This window comes from Martes martes (assembly GCF_963455335.1).
Source record: "Martes martes genome assembly, chromosome: 2".
Lineage (NCBI taxonomy): Eukaryota > Metazoa > Chordata > Mammalia > Carnivora > Mustelidae > Martes > Martes martes.
In genome coordinates, this window is record NC_137889.1 from 49,237,454 (window position 1) to 49,257,036 (window position 19,583).

The window sequence follows — 19,583 nt, forward strand, 5'->3', positions numbered from 1 at the left end:
TGACACCATTAGATCTGAAACTTTTTATCTGTAACTTCTCTGTCACAAAGACTCAGAGCTTATTCTGTTGATCTGATTTGGACTGGCATAATAAATGTTTGATAGTAAGATTCTTCAGGGCCCAGTAGGTTTCATTTGTAACTTACAGTCACTTACAATTTCTGCTCCCTCTGTTTTTTTCTAGTTGATAGGAAATTATCATCCAGCAAAACCAACAGTTTTTCATCAGCACTTTGGGCAGACACCATGATTTAGAAATGGTGTCCACATTAAAAGGAATGTATTTTCTATCCTAGCCATTAATGTTTTTCCTAGCTATTGATACCTTTTTAAATAATTACATAACATTTTTTGTTATTTTTTTTAAGATTTCTTTATTTATTTTAGAGAGAGGGGGTGGGGGAGAGCACAAATGGATGGGGTAGAGACGGGGAAAGAAAATCTCAAGCAGACTCCACGGTTAGCATGGAGCCTGGCATGAAGCTCGATCTCACGACCCTGAGATCATCCCCTGAGCCGAAACCACGAGTTAGATGCTTAACCGACTGCGCCACCCAGACTCCCCCATTCTTCATTACTTTTGAGAATTTCCTCTTTAAAATTAATCAGTATAGTTTTCTAGACTTCTAACAGTAAGGCAACAAAACGTGCCCTCCAGACTTCCCAGGGAGCTGAAATTTGTTCAGTAGGATGTTTAGGCTGCAGTTACAGTGTGTTTGGTTGAATCCCTGTATGCTTTCCTAACAGCTAGGTAGTGATTGATTCATTTAAGATCAGATTTCTAGATAATCTGTAATACTTCAATCTTTACAAAGATCTCAGTACTCCTGTAAGTAATAAGACTTAATATTTCTTTAATTTTATCCCCCTGCCAAGAAATCTTTTGAATCTGGTTTAACACGGTCTGGATATTTAGTTGGAGAGTCTGTTTCACTTTCCGAGCTCACAGAGGCTTCAAGTGGTAAGTATTTAATCTTTCCGTAGTACGTAGTACCTGTGCCAGTTCACCTATTGAAATATGTGTTCAGTAGACATTTGTGGTTGGTTTACTAATCTTTGGGGAAACTGAGGCAGTGCCCTACGTTTTAGGAGCTCTCGGTCTAGTAGAAATGTTTCAGAATTCTTGTATGAGAGAGGACTTTTTTCCTTAAACTGCTGCTGATAAGAGTGAGATATTTCCAAGTTGACAGAATCTGTTATTAAAAAAAAAAAACAGCCTGTCTTGGGGCACCTGGGTGGCTCAGTGGGTTAAAGCCTCCACCTTTGGCTCAGGTCATGATCCCAGGCTCCTGGGATTGAGCCCCACATTGGGCTCTCTGCTCAGCAGGGAGCCTGCTTCCCTCTCTCTCTGCCTGTCTCTCTGCCTACTTGTGATCTGTTTGTCAAATAAAATCTTTAAAAAAAAAAAAAACAGGATGTCTGAACATATAACACGTATTTTGTAAGAGAAAACACTGCATGTGTGTTGTTTTTTTGTTTGGTTTGGTTTTTGGTTTGGTTTTTGTTTTTTTTTTTGGTTTTTAAGTGTAGAAAGGGACCAGCGTTCAAAACTTTCCCCAAATCAGTATGCTGGTATTGTGTAAAAGTCACCAGTAAGGTATTAGGCTTACTATGAACTTACCCATGTCTTTATCTTTAAAGTAAAACTTAAAAGACATAGTTAGGTCTTGCATTTTTATCCATTCCGAGAACCTGTGCCTTTCCATGGGGCATTTGGCCCATTAACCTTTCAAGTCATTATTGATATGGTTTGATTTATAAATCTACCATTTTTTTCATGCATTTTCTGTTCCGATTTTTGTTCCTGTTTCCCTTCTCTCTTTTTGGGGTTTATTTGAAATATTCTTTTTGGAAAACCACTTATCCATTACCTTTTTTTTTTTTTAATATTTGTTTAAAAAAATTTTTTAAAGTAAGTTCTCATCCTCATGTGGGGCTCGAACTCATGTCCCCAAAATCAAGAGTTGTGTGTTCTACTGACTGAGCCAGCTAGAACCCCCTACCCATTTACCTTTCAAACTATACCTCATTGCATCATTTTAAGGTTACCTTAGGGATTGCAAAATACATTCTTAACCTTTCAGTCTACTTAGAGTTAATGTTGTACAACTTCATGTAAAAGACAGTGTAGTATAATAATTTATAAAACATATATTTATATTCATTATCTAAATGAATATTTACTGAATGAGTAAATAATAAATAGATGACCAAATACACGGTTTTCAGATAGATTTGGTCTTCCTCCACAGTTCCTGAAAATACAGCGATAACAGTGACATGATATCTTACTACTACTAATGAAGGTGCCTTTTGGACCCCACCCAGTGGTGGGGAGCTGGTTGCCAGGAGGACCAACTGTGTGATTGGAGGGTGGAACTTTAAGCCCCACTCCTGACTTCTGATGAGGGGATTGGGGCTGGAGGTTGAATCAGCCAATGGCGTTACCATTCATGGCCACGGAATGAAGCCTCCATAAAAACTCAGAAACACAGGGTTCAGAGAGCATCCTGGTTGGTGAACAAACACATGGAAATGTGCAGAGAGTGTTACTCCTAAGAGAGGTCATGAAAGCTCTGTACCTCTTCCCCAGACCGCTCCTTTGTTCTCGTCATCTGGCTGGTGATTGATATCCTTTCTCATTTCCTCTAATGAACTGGCAAACACAGTGGTTCCCTGAGTTCTGTGAGCTGCTCTGGCAAATTAAAAGAACATTAAGAGAACCTCTTGATTGATAGCCACTCAGTCAGAAGTTTAGGTAGCAATCTGGACTTGTGACTGGTGTCTGAAATCCAAGGAGGAGGTTGTTGGAACCTCCAGTCTGTAGCATGTCAGAGGCACCAGTGACAGCCCAAGACTTGGGACTGGCTTTTTTTTTTTTTTTTTTTTAATTATCTGTTTGTTTGAGAGAGAGTGAGAAAGAGTACACAAGCAGGGTGAAAGGCAGAGAGAGAAGCAGACTCCCTGCTGAGCAGGGAGCCCGATGTGGGGCTCAGTCCCAGGACCCAGGGGTCATGACCTGAGCCAAAGGCAGGCACCCAGCTGACTTGAGCCACCCAGGTGCCCCAGACTGGCATCTTAAATGAGTGAGGGATGCTCTTGTTGGACTGAGCCCTTGACCTTGATGCAATCTCTGGGTAGGGTCAGACTTGGGTTGAGTTCTTAGACCCCCTGCTGGTGTCTGAGAATTGCTTGGTGGCATTGTGTGTGGGAGAATCCCCGTCCCCCAAGTTGGAATTGGGTCCTGGAACCCAAAAAGAGTTGGTGTTAGGGGAAATAGATCCAGACAGTTTGTAAAGTTTCTATTTCCTGTCTGCCCACGCATGTCTTTTATGGTCCTTTACACTATTGATAACATCTGTATTACTTTTATATTCATTTTAAATCCTGCGCTGTTTTTGCTTTACACGGTGTATGTTTTGTGCAGTGTTTTTTCTTTTATATCAACATACATACACATAAATAATTAGACATAATTCAAAATTGAACTGGGCCTCATGTATTTGTATTTGCTAAATCTGACAGCCCTACTCATGAATGACTGAGATAAAGTTCCCTGGTGCCCCTTCGTTGTCCCTGGATGCTTCTGTCATGGAGAGAATGCAATATGTCCGAAGCAAATGGCCTGGACCACTCACCACCACATGCTCATGCCCCTCTGGCCAAGCATCTGTTTCCTCCCCCTCCCTTCCTGTTCCAGTAGATCCTCTGTGCTCTGACCCAAGGCCAATCCCTTCAGGGTGATCCCTTGCCACTTGGAGGACCTCCTGCCTGAGGTGTTCCCTCTGTTCTGAGTTGTTCACTTCTCCCATTAACATACAGTGCCCTGTTTTAATGTCCATTCCTTATTTGTCTGTTTATTTTCTTCTCTTACATCCTTTAACCTGCAAGCATTTGAATGCCCTGACTTTAGTGCTCGGGCTTTTTCTCTCTGCATTCACTCGCTAGGTGATTGTGGGCATTCTCACAACACTAAATGCTACCTGCATACTGTTGACTTCAGAATTTAAATACCCATCCTTGGCCTCTTCCCTGAACTCTTTAAAGTGCCCAGCTGCCTTTTCTGGTCTCCACAGGGCTGTCTAATAAACATCTCAGACTTAAGACTTAATACTCAAGAAGATCTTGACTATTTTTCCTTCCCCAGTCTGCTCATCTCTGGGTTGTTTTTTGTCGTTTTGTTTTATTTCATCTCAATAAACCATCCTACCATTCACCCAATTGCTTGAGTCAAAAGCATTAGAATAACACTGGCCACCTCCCTTTTAAAAGTTAAACTTCTGGGCATACCCAGGTGGCTCTGTTGGTTAAGTGCCTGGCTCTTGACTTTCGCTCAGGTCATGATCTCAGGGTCCTGGGATTGAGCCCATGTTGGGCTCCACACTCAGTGGGGAGTCTGCTTGAGATTCCCTCTCTCCCTCTCCTGCTACCCCTCTTCCCACCTCTCTCCCTCAAATAAATAAATCTTTTAAAAAAAAAGTTCAATTTCAGTACCATTAACAAATGCTGTTGGTTTTATCTTGACAATATAGCAGATGTCTAACCACTTCCCGCCCCCTAACTATTATCATTGTGGTCCAGGCTCCCACCTTCTCGTGCCTGGATTGTTTCATGCGTCCTCTTATGTGATTTCTCTGCTTCCGTCCTTGCCAGCCCCCCTCTTTGGAGTCTTCTACATGGCGTCCAGGGTGCTCTTTTTAAAATGCTAGCTATACTGTGTCATTCCCCTTCTCAAAACCTTTCATTGACCTCTCACCCTACTTAGAATGGGACTCAGTCCATACCTGACCTAGTCCTTAGCCTTCTCTTGGAGGTTCTTAGCTTTCTTCTCCTTTTCACACTGTTCCAGCCACACTGGTCTTGTTCTTCCTCTATGTGTCCAGTACATTCTCATCTCAGTTCTCTGCACTTGGTTTCATGCATGTAAGGTTCTTCCTTAGATACACGCATGGCTCACTTCCTCACTTCATTCAGATGCCTGCTTGATCCCTGAACACCTCCAAACAGCAACTCCCCCCTCCCAACTTCTCCTGCCATATCCCCTTAATTTTGACATTATTTCCCTTAAAGGCATACATTACTACTTTTTACCTATACGTTTCTGTAACTATTTATTTTGAGGTGACTTAGAGTCACAAGCAATTGTAAAAATCATATCTAAAGGGATCCAGTGTTGTCCCCCCCGACCCCCCAAATTCCCCAGGTGGTAACATCTTGGGTAGTGATCATACAGTATCCCAAGCAGGAAATTGACACTGATATAAGCCACTGACTCTCAGATTTCCCCAGTTTTACATGCACTCATTTGTGTATATATTTAGTTCCCATGTACTTTTATTCCCTGTAGACTTATATGACCATGTTGCAGACAAGCTAGAGAACAATTCCAACATAGGGGTCCCTCATGCTATGCTCACCTTTAATAGGTGTAGCTCCCTCTCTGTGTGTCCCCCAGAGTATGGGAGATTTGTCTGTTTTATTGATCATCATCTTTCTACCACCTAGAAAAGAGTGCCTGTCACATCATAAGTGCCCAATATATATTTGTTAAGCGTCAGTCATAAGGAAAGGCTCTCTTGTGAGAAAAAAATACACAGGAGGAAGCCTTGCCTTGTTTGAGGGCACACACAGCATATGACATTTTTTCTTTAATCATCTCTCTCCTCACGTCCCATCTTCTCCCTTGCACCACCCTTGCATCCTCAAATGCCTCTGACTCCAGCAATGAAATTGGTCCTCCTTCATTGTTCAGCTCAGGTTAGTTTTCTGGTGCAAAGCACAGGGTTCACGAGTGGAGGCCTGGGTACTCTTCTTAGATTCATGGCAGCCAAAACTCCTTGTTTACCTTTACCCTCAGGAGTTAGATTTAAATTGAAAACTATGGCCAGCGCCACGTCTCTTTATATATTCAATGGAATTCCAGATGTTATGACCTAAGTTGGGTATTTTGGGGTCGAACTTCTTCTAATGTGTTTGTTAGTCTCTTTGCAAATGCACAGTATTTTTGGTGTAGAACACTTGATTCAGGTGTCTTCTACCTCTCTTGTTTACACGTTTCCTTTGAAGGAGTCATGGTTGCCGAGTGCGTAGAGGGCAAAAGATCAAGAGATGCTGTTCCACTTGACAATTTGATGGAAGTGAGCACAGACACCACTCCTGAAGTCAGGTCCCTGGTTACTTCACAGTGTACGAGGGACGTTTCATCCTCTGAGACCTTTGTACTTCGTTCTGTGCTAAAGAAACCCTCTGTTAAGCTGTTTCCAGAGGGCCTGCAGGTAAGTTTAGAGCTCCTTTTCCTAAAGCAAATTGAATAAATATGCATTTGGGCTTAAAGCAATTCTTGTGAATTGTTGTATATGTCATACTGGTTTCAAATGTTTTCCCCTCCTTTCCTTACTTAGAGCACTGTGCAGAGTTCATTCCTTTCTTCTTTCCTCTCTTTCTAAACTCATCATAGAATATAACTTGTAGAATTTGATATATATAGACTGTATTGTATGAGAGTTTCATAATAATGTGTGTGTGTTATTTCCACCTAAAATATTTGGTCTCAGAGATAGCTTTTTCACAGGCCTGTATGTTTCTCTAAACTCAGCTTGGATGAGCTAAGAGTAAGTTGATGGGAACTAGCTGGCATTTATTGAGTCTTTTTAAATTTTATTTATTTTTTTGAGAGCGTGCATGCACACAAGTTGTGGCAGGGAGGGATAGAGGGAGACAAGGAGAGAGAATCTTAAGCAGACTCCACGCTCAGTACAGAGCCTGATGCAGGATTTCATTTCATGACCCTGAGATCATAACCTGAGCCAGATGCCTAATGGACTGAGCCACCCAGGCGCCCCTTATTGAGTATGTCTACAGACAGTTCTGTCATAGATCATGTACATGCAGCCCTAGTACTCTAAGGAGAATATTAGCCCCATTCGAAGTAAACCTAGGCTTGAGGTTATTAAATGAACCCAGATAAATCTGATACAGAAATCCATGGCAGGCTATAAACTCTGAGAGGTGGAGAGGTTGGGCTCTGGAGTCCCAAGTGCCTGGTTTCAGATCCTCACTCTGAAGTTCAAGAGCTGGGCCAATTATGTCACCTTTTTGTACCCTGTGTTCCTTATCTGTGAACGGACAACACTAGTAACTACCTTACAAGGTGATTTGAGCATTAACTGCAATAATAATATGAAATTACCACCAGTGCTTGGCAAATAAGAAGTCATTTTGTTTTCAATCCACAGGCATTTAAATATATAACCATGCCTACACATCTGTTTCTAAAGCCAAAAGGAGGTAGCCGTCTTCTATTGACATGAATAGTTACGGTCACCGGTTATCTTAAACATTTTAACAGTTTTTCCGGTCAAAGAGCTGATATGGGTCTCTATGCAAAACTGCTTATTCATATCTTGTATTTGTTTTATCTTCTCCTCAAACGGACCTGGCATCTTCGCGATCCATATAACCCTTACTGATTAACAGCATTACATAGCCAACAACAAGTCCTACCACGAAAATTTTACGAAGATTTTTATGATCAATGATCTTTTTACTGAGCTCTCTAAAGTTTGTAGGTGTATACAGTTTGAGTCATGAGCTAATTTTCGTGGTTGTTTTAATTAACGATAGCCTATAAATTCTCAAGAATTTTGTTTTCTACATTCACTTATTTCACAAATAAAGGCATTTCCCTGATCAGGAAGATGAAATGGACTTGAGAGATAGTTGCTCAAGGAGGCTTGTTGGGGGCAAGACAGCTGCTGAGAGAAGGTGCTGCTCCTGGAATGGGGGCAGTGGAGTCAATGAACAGCCCTAGAGAATAGGAGCTGGTCCAGGGTGTAGGAAGCAGGTGATGAATTGGAGGTGACTCATGGAGCCCACAGCCCTGGCTCCCACCTGCATCACTTGGGGGCCCTGTGTTGAGTGGGACCCTGTCTGGTGCTTCAGGACTTAGGCTGACCCTCCCTTCCCAGCTTGCCAACTCTCTCAAGCTTTTGGGAAAGTATACAGGGACAGACATTACCTTCTTTCCTTGTTCCAAACTCAAGAACTTAGAAAAGGTGTGGTTCCCACATTTAAAAGACAAAACACCCCATTATGCCATTTACCTTTTTGTTTTCTTATTTTCATGCAATTCTCATACCTGTAGATAGTTCTCTTATCTGACACCAACTGTGGTATAACTCTAGCCACTCATATTTTCCTGATCTTCATTTGCCAGATTAAAAATGATGGAGTGAATTCAGCCCTTATTATGGATTTCTGTTCTTTAACCTTGACCTAAAATACTGTTTACTAAAGTAATGTTTAGGGCATCCAGTTTTTCTTTGTGGCCCATGTCAGTAAGCCAGAACAATTATGAAAGTAAATGTAATCTGCAACACTGCATAGTATCTATCCTGGACAGACAGTTCAGAGTGGCCCTTCTTACCGAAGTGCATATGCATTTATATATGTAGAATTATTCACTTATGTTTATTTTGTTTAGGAACACTGTGACAATCTCTGTGATGATGGGACTCATCCAGGCTTAATCTCAAGTCTTGCAAACTGTTGCAAAGAACAAAAAGCAGGTAAGAAATTCACATTTATTTTGAAGGTTCATGGTATCCTTTTCTTGTGAAATATCTGATCTACTATGTGGTAGTTTCAATGATCTGCTAAATGCCTTGATGCTTCTCACATTATACGGGAAGGAAGGACAGTTGACTGGAATCTCTTTGGAGAGACAATTACTCTGTCCATTTCATCTGCCCCTTTGTACTTAACGGTACTACTTGTAAAGAAAATTGATATTCCAATTTTCTAAACTTCTAAGATACTCATGCAACATTTACTTTAAAATCTATTATCATATTTTAGAACTACTTCTTAACCTTTTCCATTTTGAATTTCTTTTTTCTACAAACTGTATTTTCTATTAAATGGATAAGAGCTGAATCTAATCATGTTAAAAGATTCTAGGATATGCATTTTTAGATAAGAAATAGAGCCCAATTTTTTTTAATCTACCCATTTATTATCTACAGAAGGTCAAGAAAATTGCAAAGTGCCAGCTTTTCTAAATATCAGGAAGAGGAAAAGAGTTACTTTTGGAGAGGACCTAAGCCCTGAGGTGTTTGATGAGTCTTTGCCAGCAAATACTCCGTTGCGTAAAGGAGGAACGCCTGTCCGCAAAAAGGATTTAAGTGGTGTCAGTCCCCTGCTACTTGAGCAATCACCAGTTCCTGTGCAGCTACAGTTATCACAACCAAATTTTGATGACAAGGGGGAGAATCTTGTAAGTGTGAAAAATGTGAAACAAACTTGTTTTTATTTCCATCAGCCCTCACCTGTTTTGTGTGAATAATAATTAAGCTTTGAAATCACAAAATGGACTAAATGATGTGTCATGGTATAAATTAATGCATTTTTCTAGGTAGCCCCCCCCCCCGACCCTGTGCTCATCATGACAGGTGTATGGGGTATTAGCCATGTTCTCATACTTGCATGACACCTTGTGCATTGCATATTTCATGACCCTCAATACCGTTGACTATAGGATGTACCATCATTTTATGTATCAACAAGAAAAGGGCCAGAACTGAAGCTGTCACACACCATGAATTGTAGGATGTGCTCAGATTTCAGAGGTGGAAAGGTGTGAGAGAGCAACAACCTTAGAACTGATATACTGTAAATACAAACTTTTTTCCTCTAAGATGACTTTCTGTAGGTAGAATTACTGGATAAAAAATGGATTTTTTTTTAACCTTTTTGATATATATTGCTGAGCATCCAGAACGTGTACCACTTTGGACTTAACAGCAGTATAAATGGTTTTATTTTACCACACTTTGTAAACCTGGGTATTGACAGTATTTTTTTTTTTTAAAGATTCTATTTATTTATTGACAGAGATAACAAGTAGGCAGAGAGGCAGGCAGAGAGAGAGGAGGAAGCAGGCTCCCTGCTGAGTAGAGAGCCCGATGCGGGGCTTGATTCCAGGACCCTGGGATCATGACCTGAGCCGAAGGCAGAGGCTTTAACCCACTGAGCCACCCAGGTGCCCCCTTTTAAAAATATCTTAATAAGAGAAAAAGATGACTTGAAAACTTTTAGTTTACTAATGAGGTTTGAACCTTTTTCCTAGGTTTATAAGCCTTTGAATTTCTTCTCTAGAGAATTGTCTATTAATCTTTACCTGTTTTTTGTTTGTTTGTTTGTTTCTTTAAAGATTCCACTTATTTGACAGAGATCACAAGTAGGCAGAGAGGCAGGCAGAGAGAGAGAGGAAGGGAAGCTGAGCAGAGAGCCTGATGCGGGGCTCGATCCCAGGACCCTGAGATCATGACCCCTGCCGAAGGCAGAGGCTTTAACCCACTGAGCCACCCAGGCGCCCCTTTGCCCGTTTTTATATTGGGACCATCATTCATTCTCTCCCTTGCCTGTTATATTTTGAAATAAAAATATTCCAAGTTCAGCCAAGGTAGAGTTGGAGGGACCTAATTGACATTTTTGTAAGAAACAACTAAAAAAAAAAAAAAATCCCCAGAAAACATACAAAACAGTGGTTCTCAGACATTGAACATCAGGAAGCACAGGATAGTAATCCCCAAGAGAAGAGTAACAAATGAGGCAAGCCGTATAGGAGCCCCAGCTTACTGCCTGGGCTGGTCTTCCCAGGCCACAGCACAGGAAGGATTTACCTTGGTGGAGCCTGGCAGTCTCCATGAATTGAGAAAATGGAGCTGGGGTCTGGGAAAACAAAGGAGGCTAGAGCTCGTGGCAAAGGACCAGAGAGGAGAGAGCTGCAGAGAGAGCTCTGGAGATCTGCAAAGGGTTCACTTGAGCCTGTAGCTGAGTACTGGTCAGTGTGTGATTGTGAATAAACCACCTGATGTCAGGGAAAGGACTATCCACATGGAGCAGAGGAAATAATCCCTAGAGCTTACAGATGGGCAGGAAGTATTCCCACCAATATGAGTGGTTGGAAAAACCTTGTAATTCAGAGGGCATCAGATACTCGGGAGAGTATTACCTCACTAGCAGATCATAATTAGACTAAAAGCCTAGCAGAGCTCAAAGGCAAACTCCAAAAGGACACAGGTTTCCTCCAAGCGACTTTACTGCATTGTATAACCTAACTCAAGAACAGAAAACTATTCAGTGTCATTAAATTCAAAATGTCTGACATTTCAATTAAAAACTAATAGATGTGTAAGAAAAGATGCGGGTAGAAAAATCAGTCAATAAAAGTAGACCCAGAAATTACACATATGGTAGAATTTGTAGAAAAGGAATTGAAAAAATTACTTTAACTATCTTTCATATGTTCAAGGTAGTGGAGGAAAGTTTGAACTTGTTTAAGAACGTGAAAGATGCAGAAAAGATCTAACTTGACCTCTGGACGTTATAGTTGCTGAAAATTATAAGCTTCGGGAAGAAAAATATGTTGAATGAGATTAATAACATATTAGAGACTGCAAAAGAAAAGATTTGCAAACTTAAATATGTAGCAATGGAAACTCTTCTTGATGGAGGTGCCTGGGTGGCTCAGTGGGTTAAATCCTCTGCCTTCGGCTCAGGTCGTGATCACAGGGTCCTGGGATCGAGCCCCACATCGGGCTCTCTGCTCAGCGGGGAGCCTGCTTCCCCCTCTCTCTCTGCCTGCCTCTCTGCCCACTTGTGATCTCTGTCAAAATAAATAAAATCTTTACAAAACTATTCTTGAAAGAGTAAAAACAACTGAACAAAAATGAGCAGTTGATGAGCCTGGGACAACTTAAGGTGGCATAATATGTATATACTTAGAGTCCCCAAAGGAGAGGAGAGATCAGAACAGAAAAAATATTTGAAATGTAATGGCTGAAAATTTTCCAATTTGATAAAATTTTAAGCTCACAAATCCTCAAGTTCAAATTCCCAGCATAAGAAATATGAAATAATATGCAAAGACACATCATTACTTAGAAACCATGATATATGGCCTGGTAGGACCTAGAACGAAAAGACCTGTGACCCTAAAGAACAACAAACATGAGAGGCAGCTGAACTCTCATTACAAACTGCAAGCCAAAGGACAATGCAGCAGCATTTACTTGGAGAAAAAAACCAAAACAGTAACAACAAAACTTATCAACATAGAATTCTATATCCAGTGAAACCATCTTTCAAAACAAAGGTGAAGGACGGGCTTTTTCAGACATCTGGAAGCTAAGAGGATTCATTGCCATAGTGGGTTAGCATTAGAAGAAATGTTAGAGGAAATCCTTTAGTCGAAAGCAAAATGGCTCCTGATGGAAATCTAACAAAGAAATGAAGACCACTGAAGCTGCTAACCCATGTGGGCAAATGTAACAGACTTTTTAAATTATTAAACTCTATAAAAGATTCTTTAAAGCAAGGATAATGATAGCATATTGTTTGGTTTATAACATGTCAGTAAGATATACAACTAAAGTAACATGGTGTGAAGGCTGGGAGGGGTTCTTAGGCTTTACATAAAGTGGTTTGAGTTAAACATGTATGCTGTAAACGCTAAACTAAAGTGGCTTAGAGGGAAATAAAGCCTGTATTTCAGCGTAAGAGATATCTCAAATTAATGATTCCAACTTCTACTTTAAGAAGCTAATAAAAGCAGGGGCGCCTGGGTGGCTCAGTGGGTTAAAGCCTCTGCCTTCGGCTTGGGTCATGGTCCCGGGGTCCTGGGATCGAGCCCCGCGTCGGGCTCTCTACTCGGCGGGAGGCATGCTTCCTCCTCTCTCTCTGCCTGCCTCTCTGCCTGCTTGTGATCTCTCTCTGTCAAATAAATAAATAGAATCCTTAAAAAAAAAAAAAGAAGCTAATAAAAGCAAATTAAAGCAAAAGTGAACAGAAGGAATTAAGATAGATGAAGAGATCAATGAAGTAAAAAACAAAAATAGAGAAAAAAAATCATTGAAGTAAAAAGATTATGATTTGGAAAGATATGAGTACACTTCTAATCAGACTACTCAGAGAAAAAAAGGAGAAATACTCAAATTACAATATAAGGAATAAAAGGTGACTTGATCACATTTTCTAACAGGTTTTAGAAGGGTGATACAGATAAAAAGATAATAAGGAAGTATTATGAAAAACTTAATGTCAATAAATTCAACAACATAAGCAAACTAGACCCATTCCTTGAAAAACAACCAAATCTCACACTAGAAGAAATAAATGACCTCATTAGCCCTATATCAACTGAAGAAATTTAAGTTGTAGTTAAAACCTTCCCACAAAGAAAAAACTGCACATCCAGATGATTTTGCTAGTGAATTCTACCAAACACTTAAGGAATTCTTAATTTTATGTACACCCTTTCAAGCAAATTGAGGAGATGGAGGTAATGCCCAGTTCAATAATGTCAGCATTAACCTGCTACCATAATCAGACATTGTAAGAAAACTATCACCTCATGAGCATAATACATAAAAAGGTACTACATCAACACCAACTGAGATTTAACCCAGAGATGGCAAGTTGGTTTAATATCTGAAAAACAGTCTATAATTCACCATATTAACAAACTAAGGAAACCATATGGTCATTTCTGATAAAAACTCTGAGCAAACTGGTGATTATAGAAAATTTCTTCAAACTGACAAGTTTTATTTATGAAAAACCAATAGCTACCATGATAATGTTAATTATGTGGGAAAGAAAAGATTTGACATCTGCATTTGTATTGCCATTTTCCCTGAAGTTCCCCTGAGTAATACTGAAATGTTAGGTTGTGTTTATTAATGGAATATCCTATTTACTTTAGAATTAAGACATGTGATTTTTAAGTAAACCACAGAGTAACTTGTTAGTGCATCATTATGGCTGCTTCCATTTAATATTTTATTTGTTGGGACTGTAGTTAGTAAATAGTTCCATTAAAGATTGGTAAATATTGTAAAATATTTTTATATTCAGTACGTTTGTTTTGCTCTGATTTTTTTTTTCTTAATCTTTTATTGATTTCCCATCTGTATGCTTACCCCAGTTCCATCTACAAAAATGCTTTTTTTTTTCTTTTGGGCACATTACACGTCCACTGAATTTAAGGATGTCTAATTTCTACTCTCGTTTTTCTTTGTTTAGGAAAACATAGAACCTCTTCAGGTATCATTGGCAGTTCTGAGTCCTATTAATAAGTCTTCAGTCTCTGAGACTCTTTCAGGTAGTAACTTTTATTTATCTTAAAATCAGACAAGTGTCATTTTCATTATGAAACTAAAACTTAACTTCCTTTTTAGAAAATTTTATTGTAACAGTGCATACTTGGTTTAAAAAAACATATAGTATAGAAAGCTTACAAGAAGTCTCTTGGGGCACCCGGGTGGCTCAGTCAGTTACATATCCAACTCTTTTATTTGAGCTCGGGTCATGATCTCAAGGTGGTTGAGACTGAACCCCGTGCTGGGCCCCAGGATCAACAGGGGGAAGTTGGAGCCTGCTTGAAATCTCTCCCTCTCCTATCCCTTCCCTGCTTGTGTGCTTTCTCTCTAAAATAAATAAATTAAAAAAAAAAAAAAGAAAAAGTAGTCTCTTGCCCATCCAGGCCTCATACCTTGTAATCACCCACAGTTAACTTCCGTAGATGGTGGGCCCTGTTTTTCGAGTCCCTGCAGGCAATGGAGTTCTCCTCTCAACTCCTGTCAGTAGTAAGCTCCTTGTGACAGTTGACACAACTGAATGATGTGGATTACAAGGATCATTTTCCAGGGTCCAGAATTGTTTACCAACATTAAGTTGGCCTGTTGGGCACTTACACTTTTCAAGTCCCTGGCTTCTTTATGATCGTGACAAGGCAAGTCAGGACTTGGGTGACAAATGTCATGGGAACCGTTATTCATGTCTTTCCCCTGAAAGAAATCCCTTAGTGGCTTCTCATTGGCTGGAAGACACAAACCAGATTCACTGGTACAGAATCTAAGACATGCAGTGTGAAGTTAGAGCTAAACCTGGAAGCATAGTCTGTTCCAAAGCCCATGCTCTTTTACACATTATACTGCCTTTCATATATAACATTAAAAGTGATCAAATGAAATAGTTACCTGAATTTTGTAAGTTAAAAAAATTATTTTCATGATCATCTTAATGCCCTTTATGCAATTTCATTGGATAAAATGTAGCTTGGAATAAATGGACATGAGTGAAAATATGGCATTTATTATAATCTGATTTCATGTGTTATCTTAGGGTTAAATGGCATGCATTCTCCATGGAAAGTGGTAAAAGTTTCTGGGTATTCAGTAAACTCTAAATCTTAAAACATGTTTTGGAACTCAAAATTTATTTTTGGTAATTAATTATTTATGTTTAGATATTATATTATGCTAAAAGCAAAGGTGCATATTCAAAGCAATGTCCAGTATAACTGAAAAATGATGACTCTTACAACTTTTTGTTAGCTACCCTTATTTTGCTTGTCTTCTTCATTAGGCACTGATACCTTCAGCTCTGCAAAAAACCCTGAGAAAATAGCCTCCCATAAAGTTGGTAGAATAACACGGGCATCTAACAGAAGTAGTGTAAGTGTTTGTATTTGGCACAATGTATTTGTTTTTAAATCTTGCTATAAATTTTTTTGTTTTTATAATCACGTGATTATGGGTAAAATCTTGATTTGATTAATATCATTGAGAGCTAATACCTTACCTACATAACATATAACCCATGGCAATGTTCTTTTTTTCTGATTTCATTTTAATTCTGTTAGAAGAAAAATACAGTAAAACAAGGTGCTTTCAAAGTTTGTGTTAATGTAGAAGGTAATCTGTTTGGAACATTTATTTGGGGTCTATGTGGTTTTATGAATTTTATTGAGGTTCACAGTGGAGAAGAGTAGTGTGTAATTAACAGACCCAAAAAATGACATAATTATAATTTTTCATAAAATATTTCATTTTTTTTCCAGTTTTTTTAACACTGGGTTTTAACTATTCCGTAGGAACATAACTCCCACTGCATGCATGTCTTTTCCTATTTCATTAAATTAGATAAAATTGGATTTTTGTCTAAATTTATAAACATATAGTATACCATGATGGGCCTTTCAGCTGAAGTTGCTGGGTGATAAACCCAGAATTCACGTTTAGATAAGCTAAGTACATGTTCCCACCCCACCATCCCCCATAACTCCACAGCACTTAGCTGCTAAATTGTAGATGCTTAGTAAATATTTGATGAAGAAATAACTAGTTTTAACCTTTTTTTTTTCTTTTTTAAAATAATGGACAGAGTGCATATGCTTCTGGGTATACGTTAATAAGATCAGAAATTGGTAATTACTCTTTTCTCCTATTCGTGTTTAAGATGGTTAAAATACTTGCAGTGGAACTTGTGAATTAAAAGGAAGTGGGATAGAAAATGTAGAAACAGTGTGGGAAGGAAAATAAATGTGAGAAATATACATCAAAATGCACTTGCTTGTGTTTTGTGATATCCCTCCTTTAAATTTTCTTTATAGCAATTGATCACTTTTGCAGAAGAGAATGTTTGCAACTTATTTAATACAGAAGCTCAGCCTTGTAAAGAAAAGAAAATTAATAGGAGGAAATCTCAGGAAAGGAAGCCCACAGGAAGAGTACTTCCTAAAAAGAATCAGGTAAGTGTGTGTTTAAAGATACAGTAAGAGTAGAATTGGTACATATCTTTGTTGTATGATTAGGAATGCATGGAAACAAAATTTTTCTAGTTAACATCAGACCAAGAATATTAAAATCATCATAGAATAGAAAGGGCCAGAGGCAATTTTTTATGTGTGTGTGTATGTGTATTAATATATGTATATGTATATATAAAATTTATAATATATGTAATCAGCTATAATTACCCAAGGACCATTTTTGCATTTTCTTCATTGTATTATGTACCTTCAGCACAGTAAAACTCAGCATTCAAGTGTTAAATTGATTCTTACCTTTGAATCTCATCTAATCTCACCCTATGAAAGGAATCCTCTAATTTCTTAGACAAAGATGAGTGTGCCATCTGCCCTTGTATGCTTTCACTTCTGCCAGGACTGGATCTCTTCCCATATTTAAGGGAGAATTTAGAAACTGGCTCTTCATCTTCCTCAACACTTCAAGGCCTGTGCTGGCTCAGGGGACTTCACGATCTCTTTATGGATGGCTGATCTAGCCCCTTAACTTAGTCACTGGACCTCGGCCACTTCAGTGATCCAGGCCTTCCTCTGCCTTTCCCCACAGCTTATTGGTACCTAATACCTTCCTGCTTTTAATAGTACACACTACTTTGTCCCATTTGCTGACCCCAGCGGCCTTTCCTGCCAGCGTTCTCACTCCCTTACATACCTCTTCTGGTATGAACGATCTTCTGGCTCCTCCGCGTACATTCCAGCATTCAGATATCCCATTATTTCCTACGTTTCCTCGTTCAAACTGCCTGAGTTATTTCACCAGCTCTTGTCAGTAACGTCCGTTCTCCAGCCCTTTCTTTCCACTTCTCCTCTGGATGGGTCCCCCACCGTCCCCCTCCAATCTAACGTTGGTCCCGGAGAGACTCACATCGGTGATCCTATGGCAGTCATAGCTGCAGATACTGTGTGAGGTCTGCTCTCACTTTCCACCTCTTCACTGGAATTATTTTCCCAAGGTGTTGAGAAACTTAGTGACAATCGAGAGCAGCCTTTGATTTGAGGTCTCATGCTTAGTTACTTGCCACCTCAGCAGCATTTGACATAACAGAACATCCCTTTACAGTCTATTACAGGTTTATTTCTTTCCATCCACCCTTAGTTTGTATTACCCAGAGCTCCTCTTTGCCGTTCTAAATTGTATATTTTCTGGGTGATGTCATTGGCAGCATGGTTGATGCGTCCCAAATCTGTCAGATCTATAAACATGATTAATGGCCTACTAGACTTTTCTTCTTAAACCATCCTACGAGCCCCTCAGATACCAACTTTTCCAAAACTAAGCTCATCAATCTTACCCCAACACCCCTCCAAAACAGTTAACTTCCATTCTGTTCCATGAAACAAAAATTGACTTAAACATGGCCCAATCATCTGCAAGTCAGCAAAGCTGAAAAAACTGAAAGTTTTCCTGGTTCAATCCCTCTTTTAGATCACACTCCTTTGAAAGATCCCCTTGCTGAAAAAAAAATACACATAAATTCAAAAATATGCATACACCTTTATTATTACATCAGAAATTGGTTTTCTTCAGACTAAAAAAAAACTGCTACAAAGAATGTACATGTACTTTTTGACATAAAATCGATAGCCAGAAAGTTCAAGGAGGATTGAGCATTAAGGTCTGTTCCAACCCCTCCCAGGACACATTGGAATTAAAATAATTGATATAATAAAAAGACTAGACTCAGAATAGCAATGAGAAGAGGAAGGAAGGGAAGAAAGATGTTAAGCAACAGAGGACGGCCTTCAGTGAATCTCTGGAAGACAAAGCAGACCAGGGCACATTGACAGGTGAAAGAGAGATTTACAGCCCAGAATGTGCTCGGAGGGAGTCAGAGAGGCATTGGGAACCAGCCAGCACATAGCATGATCCCAGGAGACTCTGTGCCCAGTATTGGCAGGTCCAGTGGAAGGTGAGAGTGGGAAGTGGTAATGGGACACAGAAAGACTGAAGTTTTGTATATGAGACAGTTTGCACCAGTTGGCACCCCAACCCCTGTCCTGTCAGGTTCTCCCTCTCAGAACAGATGATGTCATGTAGGTGAAAGCCCTCATTCTGGCATTTGGAAAGTCCCATAGTCTTGACAGCTTGCTCTTGCCCTCAAGCAATGCCTATGGTTGAGACTCCCCATTCTGCCCTGCCCCACCCTGCACAGAGCTGCCATCAGGATTTCCCTGCAGGAAACAGAGTTGCTGGAAAACAGAGGGAACTCTCAGACCAATTTACCCAGTCTTTTCTTATGTAAAATCAGACAATTCAGTAGAAACAAGAGATGAGAGATCTATATTTAAAAGTCGAAAAACTGGGCACCTGGGTGGCTCAGTTGGTTGAGCGACTGCCTTCGGCTCAGGGCAGGTCATGATCCCGGACTTCCAGGATCGAGTCCCGCATCGGGCTCCCAGCTCCTTGGGGAGTCTGCTTCTCCCTCTGACCTTCTCCTCTCTCATGCTCTCTCTCACTCATTCTCTCTCAAATAAATAAACAAAATCTTTAAAAAAAAAAAATTTAAAAGTCGAAAAACTGACCCCAGAAAGAGAGATTATTCTGGGAATGGAAGGAGACTTTATTTTAAAAAGACCTGACATACTCGGATTTAAGAAAATATTATCTGCATAAAACTAAGAAGATGATGCCATAAAAAAGGAGCAGAGGGAGAAATATTCATAAATACATAAAATTTAGTCATTGAACTAGAGAATAAAGGAGTATCCCAGAAGGTAGAGCAAAAGAGAAACAGACTAGTAATAAGAGATGTGAAAGCTGAATCTAGGAGACTATGTAGGTATCTGAGAACAAGAAGATAGAATGAGAGAAATTGTCAAAAGAAGGGGTTTCCAATAGTGGAAGAAAAGAGTCTTCAGGTTATAAGGGTCTACTGAATGCCTAGTACAATTAAAAAAAAAAAAAAAGGCCAGGACTTCAGCCTGTCACTAT

General features: G+C 39.6%; 1 protein-coding gene across 1 annotated transcript in view; it reads left to right on the forward strand.

The window, feature by feature from the left end:
- CDCA2 (cell division cycle associated 2) overlaps positions 1 to 19,583 on the forward strand; it is a 48,976-nt gene that overhangs the window by 16,091 nt on the left and 13,302 nt on the right. The window contains exons 7-13 of the mRNA XM_080796956.1: positions 877 to 961; positions 6,067 to 6,275; positions 8,483 to 8,567; positions 9,024 to 9,274; positions 14,086 to 14,164; positions 15,430 to 15,518; positions 16,457 to 16,594. Coding sequence (XP_080653082.1) covers positions 877 to 961; positions 6,067 to 6,275; positions 8,483 to 8,567; positions 9,024 to 9,274; positions 14,086 to 14,164; positions 15,430 to 15,518; positions 16,457 to 16,594 — 936 coding nt within the window. The remainder of the gene's footprint in view (positions 1 to 876; positions 962 to 6,066; positions 6,276 to 8,482; positions 8,568 to 9,023; positions 9,275 to 14,085; positions 14,165 to 15,429; positions 15,519 to 16,456; positions 16,595 to 19,583) is intronic.